We start from the raw sequence: 14527 nt of genomic DNA, 5'->3' as shown, positions 1-14527 counted from the left end.
ATACTGACACAGATCGTAATGTATTACCGATTCGACTTTTGCATATTACAAACCTAGAGTAATCGAATTGAGTAGCTCCATATATAACTATACGTTCAGCGGAGTGTGCACTGAAAAAGAAGAGCAAAACATCCTGAGCGATCGCCTTTAATAACTCTACGTGAACACGCTCTAAAATAACACGGTCCGAAACGATTGAATATCGGAGCATGGAAAGGTAACGTAAGCGACGTTATGGCGTTTACTTTTTACAAAACGCAACAGCACTCGTCGTTCACATGTGGTCGACCGCAAAAAAGATCGTCACATTTTTTTTTCCACCGAGTTTCGGCACGTACTAGAGTTTCGGCATCCCGCGCGCGTCGCCGTCGCCTATTTCAGCGCAAAAATTTTGTCAGAAAAACCTTGCGCTCGTACGCGCGACACAGTCCATTTAATAGGTCATGATTTATACTGCTTTGCATGTGATCATAACGGAAAATTACGCGTGTTTGAACAGGGGACGCGGAGAACAGCGATACTTCGATGACGAAACCATTGTTCGCCGTGGTTTTTTTCGCTACGTGGGCCAAATGTTTTCAAAATACTTTTATCGAACGCGGTTATAATTCACTAAGTTTTATATCGATTCATATTTAATGTGCATACTGTATATATATACCGTTACACATTTGTGCTCTGTATCCAGAAATACAGCGAACTCACGGACTTAATAGTTGTAATATAATTTTGGGACGTCTGTCAAATCACGCGGAGAGTCGTAAATGTTTACAATTAAATTACGATTTACGGGAATATATGCAAATGTGTGTTATTGGTTCACTGAATGCCAGAGATATAAGAGATTTATATTACTTGTTTATCTATGTGAGAGACAAAAGTTATTACGTTTATATCAGTTGCACATCAGTAATGAAAACATCATTAATTATAAAATTGCGAATAAAGTTTCATTTCAGATTTTATATTATGTACGTGTCTTCTTTTTCCATGCCTATTTACTTCGACGCTTCCACGTTGATAGGGCGATGGTACACCTTTGGTGATCTGCTACGACGCCACTCGGATTGTTCCTAGAGAAATTATTATTAGTACAGAATTATACATAATGTGTTTGTATAATAGATACATTATTAGCATAATAATCGGATATAGTTGCTATCAACAAATTTTCAATATGACGATATTCAATTAATACAAAATACAACTGCTATTATATGTCAATAATTTTATTAACAATAATACCTAATAATTTTATTAGAGAGCAAATAAATTAATTCACGCAGTGTAATGATGCACGTATCGTGGGAAATATTCGTCACATATTGATTGAAAAGAAACAAAGCTGTAAAAGCGGAAAGTCCCTGAATTATCACAATTGCAACGATTCGAAAGTTTCAATGATTATCGCCATCGAACGGAATAAATTATCACTTTCGGTGATAAAAATAGTTATCTAATGAATCTAACATTCAGTAATTTTCGTGCGCGATACACCGCGATCATTAATGATGATATACCCTCTATGATTCACTAATTCAGAAGTTTGTGTCTAACGTCGAGTATCAACTCTATACCACCGTCAAGAAATATGTAGTATGACACGGTTAATTAAAGACAAGCATCGAACTCACGAAATTCGTGTTTCAGAAAAAAGTTAGAAAAATGAGTAAAAATGTCCTGTCGTGCAATATAAAGTCGGATAGCCGCAGAAAGGTCTGAGATAGGGTCGAATCTAATTTTATGTCTGCCAATCGAGCGCGACTGCTTGCCGGATATACCGAGACTGATCTAATGTGCCCGACGCAACGACCGAAAGTCGTAGAGGCCATGATACGTTTATACGACCTTTGGTAATTCAGAGTTTATAGGTCGTTCCGCGTGTGTGGCGAAAGAGATACTCCTTTCTATCGTAACAATATCGCCGCGCGTATACGCGGAAAATCGCGCGAATGCGTTTTTATTAAATCTCTCGTTCTTCGACGGCGACGAAATTTTAATTAAAAGCGCGAGGCTGGCGATCGGCGCACCGGCTCATCCGCTGATCCTTTGTACGAGTTCCTTCCCCCGCGAAGGTTCCATCGTATATTCATATCTCCGCGCGACCTCCGCGCGGGTTATTAAATCACTTAAGGTCGACGATCGCGCGTAAATTCTGAATGGGGATGTGAGCGGACTGTATATGGATCGATTATTTTTATCAACAGTACTGAATTAAAAAGCGCGACAAAGGATACGTGCGTGGATAGCGCTCAAGTTTGGAACGAGGGTTTTTTTTTTTAATATTTACTCGAGTAACGATCCGACCGCGCGATGCGTCCCATTTATGGGCGACAAATAATTTACCTCGGGCTTCAATAGCTTCTCGATGCACGACATTTTGCTGTTCATTATTTCCAGTTCCAGTTGCTCCTTGCATAGCTGTTACAACCGAAATCCGGAAAGTCAGAAATTAAAATATTTAATTAGCGAGAGTAAGCGAGCAAAATCCGAGTGGATTATCGATACCACCCACCATTTTCTTTGTTTTCTCTTGAAACACGCTCATCCGCTGTAACTGGAGATCGAAAATTATTAGATAGCGTGACACAAAGTATTAACCGTGCACTTAAAAAAATTTTTTAATAAACTCACGTGCTTGTGAATACATTTGTACGGAGGTATGACGCTAACGACGCTTTCCATTCGCGGTAATTTCTACAAATTATTGGCAATCAACATTGGTATTTTATATGTGTGGTTTAATATCACTCCAGCCTTACCTCCTCCGCTTTCTCGAACAATTCACGAAACAGTGTATCGTTCAACGTCACCATATTTAAACTCTGGCAGCAGAATAAAAATTTAAGTATTTGAAGCAGTTAATATAGTAAATTAAATTTTTGTTTCATTAAATTTTGTATTCACTTTTGATTTCCTAACATTGTTTGGTGGTCTTGTTACAAATGATTACAAATTGTTACCAAATTATCGCGCGATTTCTAATATGTTTTATAAATAAGTAAACTTAATAGATGTAAAAATAGCGGATGTAAAAATAAATAAAAACTTTTATATTTGCAAATTAATTTCAAATTCGAAATTTTGTAGCTCCCGAACGTCATTACTTCGATAAAGGTTAAAGCAAACGTTATTGCGTGGGTAGTTAAAATTCCCTTCATCAAAATTGGAGGCGAATATGGTATACTTTTTCGTGTGTATAAGAATTATATTTGTTACAACGTGGCACGTGCGCGGATACATCAGTATTCAAGCGATTGCCCCGCAAAGTTGTTTACATTTTCTTTAAGCCGGCAAGAGAGTTCGGCACTGGCAAGGTTTTCGAAAGATACGTGACTTGTTTTCTTTTGTTATACGATATATATGTATATATATAAAACAAGAGGAGTATTATCTATTCAAAACCCAACCACGCGATACGACGGGGAATATATCGATAATTCCGCGACTTCGATCGTTTATTGTGTTCCTTGATTAATTACACGTTGAAATAATATTATTACGTTGGATTTAAAGCAAACAATTAATTATAGAATCGTGTACTCGTATTGTCATGGCGTTTTAATTATTGTATCGAGTCATACGGTATCATATGCAAATTAATTGCCAGAATAATAAGCTCACTTGAATTTTCTCCGCCAAACGAAATGTTCATAGAACCTTTCATGCTTGCTATTATGAAAGTTAATTAACAGACAAGTTTTTCAAATGTGGCTAATGTAATCTAAACCCTTCGTTAATTATCTGATAAATTGTATATCTAATAAAATACAATAATTACTACATGCACACCAAAAAAGTAAAACTTATCCGTTCTCTCTCCAATTAAAATTGTTCTGTACTAAACTCACTGCTATCGAACAGACAGCCATAATTACTACGAAGATGAGCGTAACAAAAGTCACCGTTCCGCAATGAGCACTTAAATTGAAGAACCGTCGAAGATTATAATCGGCGATGAGAAATCGGTATATCTGAAACGAGAAGCACAACACAAGTTCGTGAAAAATTGAAGTCCTCGACCAGGATAACCTAATCGATCCGCATTTCTGACCAGCGAATTCAAACCGTATCCGGACGTTCGATAGTACTTGTACAGTCTGGTGTCGTCCATGATGGGGAGGGCGATAACTACCGAATAATTTGTCGAGATCGCACGATACCGCGTCGATGCTCGGGGGGGGAAACGCGGCGAAACTACCGTTCAAACGAATGTTTGACAGGAGACGGCGGCACGCATCGCGATCGATCGACAAACAACGGTAAATAGGCGAATTGCTGTGACGTTGGTCAAACAAGCAAACAATCATACAGTTCGATATTCTTTCGTAAGGAAGAAAGATGTAAAAAAAAGGCGCCAAGAATGTATGCACTCGAAAAATAATTGTTGTGCTAAACTACTTTTAAAAAATAAGTAGTAGTATCTCTAATTCTATTAAAAAAAAATAAAGATATTAGAAAATTGTTAATTTGACATTAAATTAGTATATTCAGCAATTTGGAGATAAAAATGGAATTTGTGTTCAAACAAATTTGTACATTAAATTACTAATTAACGATATTTCCTTTTTTTTTTCCTTATAAAAAATAAACCACAAGAATTCGGCCTTCCATATTTTATGCGCCATCATGCGACGAACCTATCGAGCATCGATTAACAACTTGACGCACCTCAGTATAATTAATTTTCATACTCATTCACCATTGGGTAATATCGTTCCACTTTCTTGCATTTCTCCCTACCTCTTCAGTATTTACATGAGAGCCACATACCCTCCCCTCATCGCGTTTTGAAGTTCGAGCATAGTTCGTGTCAGTCGCGTTCGTTACGTGTCATTAGGATCCTCGTGAAAGGTTTGTTTAGTTTTGCGTGCGCCACCGATATTCTTCCCGCGCCGAAGTTTCCTGACATAATTTATAACCCGCGGCATTTGCCTGCGTGTATTGTAACTCGGAATGCATTATTGAGTTATAAAAGCTCGGTGTTAGATGGAGGAGCATTATCCATTCAGCTTCCTACTGCTTTGATTGCGTCAAAATTGAATTTACGCGGAAATATTTAATAACACAGAATGTAGACAAATATCGCGCCTGAATTGAAATTAATGTAGCAATGAATTATTAATACTTATATTTTTAATATATTCAAAAGTTACTTATATAATTAAATGCGAAATTAAAGTAAGAGGATAAGATATTAATTGAATCGTAGCGATAATACTATTTTGATTTTTTTTAACGTGTTAGACGAATCAAATAAATATTCTTGTTTATGAAACCGATTATGTAGTACAAATACAGACATAAACAACGAGATTAATTCTGGATAATACAAGTAATAATAGAATAAAGCATAAGTATTGCGAGTAAACATCGAATGAAATGATAAAAATAACGTATTATTTTATTAAATCATTTTTTCCATAACGTTTGTTGTACCAGATATGTCTATCAATTGTCACTGTTATTATTACAGCGAGCAAAATATTGCGAGTCTTTATAAATTTAAATATTTTGACATCAAAATAAAATATTTAATATGTTTAATCAAAATAAGATTTATTTCTAGATTCTAGAAATTGATAAAAATTTATCTTACATTATTTCGGATGTTTTATTATATTTGTTATTTTGTTCAGAGTAGACAAACAGTTTTTTCTTGCATAAAATACTGCTATACTATTTTCATTTTCAGTCGAAATTTCGTGTTTTTTTTTCCTTTCTCCTAACTGGACCACGGATATCGCATGTGCAAAAGAAGAAGGGAAAGAAAATACGAGGGGTAGGAGAATGAGAAGTACGTGAAAAAATATGTAATTAAAATCCAACGTTGTGAGTGAGATGCATCTCGAGCGCGGGCGTAGAAATCAGAGCGAGGAGACGAGAAAATTATCCAAGATAGACGATGGGAAATAGGATAGAGAAAGACTAGTGTGTGTGAAAAAAGATTACGATTACGTGGAGATAGGAGAGAGAGAGAGAGAGAGAGAGAGAGAGAGAGAGAGAGCGAATAAAAGAGGTTTAAAAAAAGAGTGCGACAAGTGGTCGTGCCGAAAAAAGGCAAGCTCCGTTAGAGCAGACGATGACAAACTGAAAAAACTGGAAGACACTTTTATGAAGTTTATACAAATAATTAATAAAAGATAGAATAAAATAAAATATTCTCCATTTTGCACTCGTTCAATATACTATCTAATGTTAAATTATTATGAATACTAAAAGAGATGTATACATAGCTGTATTTAAATCAAAAACTTCTAGAAAAATTAAGGAATTTTTCATTGAATGTGGCAAATTTATTACATAAAAGGTAACGATAAATGCACGACATTTAGAATATTTGACGTACTTTGTATATAAAACATGCATACGACTGCATTTATAAATCCCAATTCCATTTTATTAATAGTGCGCACGTTCTAAAACAAGCCGATGGGAGAACATTAATACTCTTTAATTTATCGAAATACGATAGCAGTCGATAAATAATAAAAAAGACTTGGCACTTCGTCGGAGACAATCTGAATTTTTTTCAACGTTAGCGATATATATATATATATATATATATATATATATATATATATATTAAAAGACAAATCCTTTAAGAGATAAATCTTGAAATAAAGAATTAGAAAAAGATCACGTTTTTTAATCAAATGTCTTTTTTTTTAATGTTGAAAATATTGACAAAATCTTTTTATATTGCACCACGTATTTAATTTCAGTCTCAAAGAAAGGTGATTTCTTGTTAAAAAAATATATATCTGATGAAGATTTCACTCGACGAGCTAAAGATACGCGCAGCCACTTGGGGCTTAACCCTGATAGACGTGATTCGACTTGCCCCGGTGAATCCTGATTCTATCGCGGGTATATACACGCCTGATCCCGAGGCCTATGACGTCTTCACCGGATTGTTGAATCCTCTGTTGGCTCGAGGAGGTATTACGCTGGTTTTAGGACTGATGATGTTCATTCCGACCTGGATTGGGACGAGCCAGAAAAACTGAGTAATCTTTATCCCTGAGGAGAACACGTAGCCTTGATGTGGATTCGTTGCGTAAAGTCGATCGAGGGTTATCCATTCAATTTTGCCACGAGCGAAATTCACTATCGCGCAAGCTATACAATAGAAGACAACGGTAGATTTACGAGCGGCTTAAACGGATTCTCTGAGCTTTTTGGTTGTTTATCAAATCGTTGTGCCAGAGTACATAATCATATATCTTTTCAAATTTTGTAATTTCTAATAAAGGAGAGCGTTCGGCAAAAAGAAGAAATCTCACCGTTCTATAAGAACTTGTAAATAAAATTCTCTTGTGCTCGACAGAACTCTATTCTGTCCGTCGAACTGATATAAAGCTATTAGACAAAAGCAAAGGAGGTCGTTGCACTTAGGGCTTCTGAAGCACTAAATCCGCCAGTGGTAGAGAGAGCGCGCGCGCGCGATTTATCCCAAGAAAATGATTTCTGCAATTAGTTTTGTATCGCTTAGCGGCATGGCGAAGGAGAATTAAAGCTGCCGTAAGAGTGAAGCTGCAAGATAGCTTTTATAACACGATTATCCTGTACCTCCAGGTACAGGAAACTTTAATCTCGTTAAAGGACCAGCGTCAAAGGGACCTATTACACGCTCGGAGCATTAGACAAACAGATCCGGCAACAATTACTGAATGATCATTTCCTGTTCGAGGGAGACTAACGGATTTCTAAAAGCGGCGAACGCTAACTGAGTTTTGGCCAAGGGGTAAGTTCCCTATAATGCAATAATGTACAACTAATACCAATAGCGTTTGTACTTTCTTATTCGTCTACGCTTGAAATTCGTTTCGACGCGCACACTTGACAGTGGCAAGCTTAAGATCAGATTGAACTAAAATTATCTAACGCCTCGTATCTTATTTACGGATAGAGAAATCGGACGGTGCCTCGAATGAATTCCATTTACACGTTGACTGCGCGCTAAGAGCCAACTTGGACGACTAATATTATACGGGGGTCAAACTTCGATCCGACCTCCTCCCCCGTACTTGCTTTCGTTAAAACATTCAATTACAATGTCTTAAGTTCCTTCAGCCTACTCGAAAACATTAATCCCACGGTAAGCCATACCACCCCAAATCGAGGATTTATGTTGAAACGAAGATTAAACCAAAACTTCGCCAAGATTAAAGCAAGTTCTATAAGGGAATAAGCAAAACGATTACGCGCGCGTGGATCGGCCAACGTTCTGACCCCGCAAACCGTAACATGCATTTTTAAGCAGTTTCGCAATAAAGACTTTTATATCCACGTCTTATTATACCGTACTTTAAATAATCATTTAAGTTACAAATCCGCCGCGATGTTCGTGTAAACAATGTGCTCTACGATATATAATGTCTTACGTATATACGTTACGTGGAGCGGCAAGCAGCTGATTAAATAAATTTGCATTAATGATTTTCGTCACGATGAGGTCTCGAAGATCCCTTCGCTTCCAGGATTAGGGAGTTAAAAGGGTTAGAAGGTATTACGGGGCTTAGTGTTACGGAGCTTAGAAGGGTGTGGCGTGCAGTGCTTGAGAGTTTTCGATGGGAACCGAATGTTTCGTTGAATTTCTTTTTCCTTCCCCCCTTTTTTATGAGCCACTTCAAATTACGCGCGCTCGCGAAATGCACACAATGTGATCCGAATCATTAATTCGTTATTATGAAAAACGAGGTATAACAGAGTTTTTGGCTTTTCCTTCCCAGTCGGTTCTTTTTTTTTTCGCGATCATTTAGCCGACAGATTTTTAAAATAGACGCAACGGAGTAATCCAAGTTACGTTTAAAAGATTTTAAATGGAAGAGAAAACGAATTATTACGTCAATTTAAAAAAAAAAACATTTTATTTTTCATCGCCTGCCAAACAAAGAGTCTCAGCCCTTTCCCACGTTTACGCAGAGCGCATCTCTGCAGTTATGCTTAATTAACAGCGTCATATATAACTCTGTTGAGTTTTCCCCCTCGTCCCCCCCCCCTCTCATTTGACATTGCCGCTAATATTAATTAAATGTGCAATGTACAGAAATATGATTTGCCATAGGACAAATTTAATTGCGTGTTTTGTTTCGCCCATCTATCGCATATATCTCGCTTCGTTCCTTTTTTTTTTTTATCCATTTGTTGCATGCACTCGACGGAGATTACCGCGACTGTCTGCTTGTTATCCACGGGATAATCAGAATCGTAGCCGGATCCATTTTCCCTTTTAATAAAAGGATTCGCTCGACCGCTCAAATCAATACGGACTGGACTTTGAATACACTAATAGATTAAAGTGCATCGCGCTCTCCGCTTATGCTCACTCGTATATTAGACTTTTCACTTTTCATATCTGCATGCACTTCACGAGATATTATCGTATCGCTAATTTAATTTCAAAAGCACTTATTCCGAACTAATACCGACCTTGGACTTCATTCAACTTCGATTTTACATTCGTAAAATTGAATTTAATAGTACTTGCAGTTTATTAATAGGATTACGAAAAAGAAACATAAATTGCAAAATCTAAATGAGATTTCCGTAAAATATAAACGAGATTAAAGAAAAGTAAAGCAGATTTATTCTTAAGACACACACTTGCGCGATATTTTGAAATAAAGTTCATAGTTTATGTCGCGTTTCCGAGCACATCGAGTAATTATAAACACGCACACACGCAAAAAAAAAAAAAAATCATTCAAATTAAAATGTAAGAGGGCGAGGGAACTTTCTAACTTTCTGAGCACGTGTTCGCAATATAATGTCCCTTGACACAAAATACGACAATCCCGATTAAAGGTTAAACGGAATTGCCTCCTTGCGACCTATCCATTATCTCTTCCGTACTACAAAGAACTTAGTGTAATATTTATAAGTACACACGTACACGCACAATCACAACGAGAACTATCGACAAAAATACTTAAGACAACAGGATGTAACAGAAGACCTTTCGCGATTAAAGAGAGACCCCGGCTTCCCGGTTGAAAGTTCAAGGCATATAAAACTACCGCGCGCGCTTGTATCACCGCCCGTATCTCTCCTCCGTAGGTACGGGGATATTTTTTTAACGAGGAGAAAACTTTCCTTGTCTGGTGCAACGAGGAGGATCACATGCGTCTGATATCGATGGAACGAGACGGTAACCTCTCGCGGCGATATACGAGAGACTCGTTAAAGTGGTCTAAGAAATCGAGAAGAAATTGGAATTCTCCTGCGGCGCCGGGAGACTCGGCTTCCTTACATTCTGTCCTACGAATCTTGGCACAGCCATCCGGGCCTCCGTGCACGTTCGCCTGCCAAAATTGAGCGCGGATTATCAACGATCCGAGAAGAGATCGGCCGCGCACGGTCTTCAGGTGAGAACGGCGATATTATATGGATAGAGTTCAATCATACTTGATCAGACGAACGAATATTATAGTTATTCGATAGGTATATAGAGAAGTGATTGCGAATAACCACCTATATATAGTTGTGTAGCAACGTTTCATGACATCTAATCTTTTCGAAAATTATATTTTAAGTAGATATATTTTTTGTGTGGATATTCATATTATAAACATTATAAACATTATAAACTTATTTGGGAAGAATATAAGTACTTTTTTTAATTCCTTGAATGTTAAGTTTCTAGTAAAATCCCAGTTTTTTGTGTGCTTAATAATAAGATTATTTATAATCATAAATAATTTTTGATTTTTAATAAATATAATTAACTAGCTATAAAGAACGATTTGTATTTATAGATTATATAATTAATCGGGTTACTTAGTGTTTTAAAGCCTGTTTTATAAATAGAGATAGTATTTAAAGGAGATATCATTATTTACATTTAATAGTTTACAATCTTCAAATTTTTTTAATAATAATTCAATTATTTCTTCAATAAAGTTTTCTTTTTTTTTAATAAGATTCAGTTTTAATTATTTCGAATTTGCACGCATACTATGAATAGTATTTAATCGCATTTCAATGCTCGATTATTGTCATGAATTTTTTTTATTGGATATCGAAAAATTTTGTTAAAAGTTATCATCTGATTCGGATTCGGACAATTATAGAATAACAAAAATTCCATAAAAAGATACACAAAAATGCAATAGATAAAAATGTGTAGAAAATAAATTTTTAAATGTATGAATACATAAAAATAATAAAGATATTAATTAACTTGCAAAGGAATATGAAAATTTCATAAATATACATAAACCTTGCATAAACATAATGGCTTCATAAATATTAAATACATAAATAAATATCATGATGAAAAGTATTAGATTAAATAGAAGATACAAGAAAGTCAATTTTGTATACTTGGATTGCATTTGCGGACCAAGTATGTAGAAAATTATTTTATAACAATAATTAATTAAAGCTTCGCGACGCGACGCGCAAAATGATAATCTCAACAGTACACGATCGTTTTTATTTTTTCTATCGGAAATCAGTGCAACTATTGCAAATAATTACTACGCATGCAAATTTAACCTGTTTTTAGCTACACTTTGCACTCTGTTATTATATACATTGTACATATATAAATCTATATGTACGACTATTATAAGAAAGTTTAATATTTTTAAAATTATAGAATTTATATGTAATATTCTCGTAGAAATATATACTTAAATGTGCCCATACATATTAAAAATTTCATATATAATATTCCGATTTTTATTGTTATAAAAGAGTCATTCGAAGGAAAGAAAACAATTATTTTGTAGAAACGATAAAAAAAGATCTACTAATATTTAATCATTTGATAATAAAAACAGGTTAATAACAGCAATATACAATACATCTCGATCACTTTCAACCTGATAACCTCTTTCATCTACAAGCCCATTAAAAATTTCCTCTTATATTTCTACTTCAGAAATACAATAATTATATAAAATATTAAATTAGAGATTGCTATCTTTAAGTGTACAGAAAGTAGATCACAAATATCGTTCGATAAAATATTAAATTAATTTTTAGAAAGAATGCGATTAACTATGCAATTGCTGCGCTAACTACTTAAACTATTATTACTCTTGATGATTTAATTATTTTATTTTAAATAATCGATTAATTAATTTTCTTGATTACAAATTTAATTATGCGAAATCAAGAGAATAATAATATGTAAACTGTAACAAAGTGCATAAAAATGTAGCTAAAATAACAAGTTAATGTAAAATTTATAATTGAAATTCAGCACTCATCATTTCGCGACGTCCTTCGATGCATCTTCCGCTGCAGTACCCCGGGAGTGGTTCGCGAGCCTTCCTGCGTCGTCCCTCATTGATTGCACTTCACATAATCCACTTGCAAAATTGCGATTTCATCTAATTTTACAAATCACTTATTTGCAAATATGCGAATAATTAGCAAGTATTTATCATAAGATAAATTGTCCGATTAAAGAATTCTATAAGTCTCCAACAAACTTTACTTTACAGATCACTTCGCTTCATACACACTGCATTTGCGACACGAAATCTACAATTTAATTTACAAATTTATCTACGGAATTTATAATGCAAATTGCAATTTACATTGCAATTATAAATTTTTTAGTGTATAATTTGTTGTAAAGTGTTTATAAATTAAATTCTAATCATATTCATCGAAAAACAAAAATTCGCGATTTTTATTAATATAAATTTCATTTACATTTATTACTTCGCAATATATTTGAAAAGATTGCATTGCCTCGCTAGAACGACGAATTAAAAATTCACGAGATTTTTTTAAGCTTATGAAATTCAAATATAAATAAGGATAATAAAGAAGTGGTCTGTGCTAAAAATTGATCCATCCAAAGTGGATAAGTGATATAAGTCAACGATAATAAGGAATATCGATCACAAGAAAACTTTACTGGTAAAATTTAGCCAAATATATATTTTAGAGAAACAAATTGCAAACGTACACGTACAAAGCAATCGGTAAAATTTTTTACTATATTCTATCAAATATTTGTTCTTATATAATATCTGTTATAAATCAAATCGAGTGTTACAATAAAATACACATAATAGTTTTATTATAAACATTTCTATTGCAAATATTTTTATTCTCGAAAACAGAGAGAAATATGATTTATATTCCTTTATTCGCTACTTTTTATTAAAAGATTTACATGCACGCAAAAATCTAATTTGTAAAAATGTGGGTTGCACTGATTTCAGAAATAGCGATTTCGACGGAAGAGACCATCACCAGTACCCTAAATTTTACTCACGTCTATCCATTTCAGGACCGGCCACTCCGATTCTCGCATCCGATTCTGAAACAAAAACATAACATTGTCGATTAGATATAAATTAAATAAATTTAATAAATATGTTAAGATTTCCACTTACAATAATTCAAGTATAATTTTTATGTATATAGTGTCTCAAATTATGCCATCCATTTAAAAACGGGGAAAGTGATTTTGATCAAAAATCCCAAAAATTTTGATAAATAAATCGGGCTCTATCGAATGGTGATATTTTCACTTCCAGTTCCGAACAGAAATGGACTATTCAGGCCGGAAGTCGATTTTTTTAAACTAGAAGATGGTATTTTTTATTGCAGATTCGGGAAACAGCCCATTTCCATTTAGAACCAGAAGTTGAAAATATCATCATTCGATAAAGCGTACCCGATTTATTTAGTAAAATTTTTTGGATTTTTTACAAAAACCATGCTTCCGTCGTTTCTGAATAAATGGCATAGATGGTCTGAAACATCCTGTATAAAATATTTTTGTTGTAAAATATGTTAAATAAATAAGAGTCAAGAGAAATATCTATTATTTTATATGTAATATATTTAAAATATATATATATAGTTCTTCATAAAAATAACTGATAATTCTTGAATTTAATGTATATATGTATATGCTTTATTTGATATTTCATACATTACGTACATTAAATATTAAATTTTTGTATTGATTTAATTGTAAAAAGAATATATTAAAAATTATTAAAAATAAACGTAATAAACTTAAAATCTACCTTCGAGCCGATCCAGCTTGGCCCGAACCGGATCCTCCGGTAGTTGGCAAATCTACAGAAAGTGTCTGTATTTGCATCTAAAACAATAAATAATCATATTAATTAAAATTTTTGATTTAATAAAGTGCCTGTTAGAATTAAGCATTACAACGTGATGTTATTAAATATTTTTATTATTTTATACATATATTATTAAAGAATAGTAATAAAGATGCAGCATTTATTTGATTACAATATTCGATTCCGATTTGATTGCGATATTTCCGATCAACTCTTTGCCTTCTTCGATAATGTATAGAGAACTTAAAATTATTTCTTGATAGCGTTGAGCTTAAAATAATTCTTTTGCAAAATTCATTCAGAGATTACGCATCCAGTGGTTAACGTGATTCATTACACAACTTCCATTTCCCAATCGGAAATGTGGCAAACTTTTTAAAACCGATTAAAAGATTCATATCAACCGAACGTCACAACGTTACGCCGTAATACATCGTTATACGAGATGCGATAAAAGGACA

The 14527-nt window shown here is 34.2% G+C and overlaps 1 protein-coding gene across 3 annotated transcripts; it reads right to left on the bottom strand.

Annotated features, from left to right (window-relative positions):
* Nucleotides 1-795: 795 nt before the first annotated feature.
* Nucleotides 796-4276, bottom strand: LOC105453731. Of its 3 annotated transcripts, none has more exons than XM_011695912.1 (7): nt 4055-4276; nt 3852-3974; nt 2763-2825; nt 2635-2697; nt 2516-2557; nt 2347-2421; nt 796-1073 (listed from the first exon to the last, which is right to left on the bottom strand). In XM_011695912.1, exons 1-7 carry the CDS (start codon nt 4112-4114, stop codon nt 999-1001), a joined length of 501 nt encoding a protein of 166 aa, XP_011694214.1. In that variant the 5' UTR covers nt 4115-4276; the 3' UTR covers nt 796-998. The 3 variants fall into 3 exon arrangements, with proteins under 3 accessions (XP_011694214.1, XP_011694215.1, XP_011694217.1); XM_011695913.1 differs by having other exon boundaries at nt 4069-4276; XM_011695915.1 differs by having other exon boundaries at nt 4033-4097.
* Between the last annotated feature and the right edge of the window lie 10251 nt (nt 4277-14527).

The sequence above is a fragment of the Wasmannia auropunctata genome, unplaced genomic scaffold (assembly GCF_000956235.1).
Source record: "Wasmannia auropunctata unplaced genomic scaffold, wasmannia.A_1.0 LD335996.1, whole genome shotgun sequence".
Taxonomy (NCBI): domain Eukaryota; kingdom Metazoa; phylum Arthropoda; class Insecta; order Hymenoptera; family Formicidae; genus Wasmannia; species Wasmannia auropunctata.
Note: the sequence above shows the minus strand (reverse complement) of the source record. Positions and strands in the feature narration are given on the sequence as shown.

Bases quoted from the DNA above. Each gene is read 5' to 3' on its own strand.
- LOC105453731 (XM_011695912.1), bottom strand. From the start codon at position 4,114: ATGGACGACACCAGACTGTACAAGTACTATCGAACGTCCGGATACGGT. The intron at 2,826-3,851 runs GTGAGTTTAGTA...TTCTGCTGCCAG, and splicing joins TGGCTGTCTGTTCGATAGCA to AGTTTAAATATGGTGACGTT. The intron at 2,558-2,634 runs GTGAGTTTATTA...TTCGATCTCCAG, and splicing joins ACAAATGTATTCACAAGCAC to TTACAGCGGATGAGCGTGTT.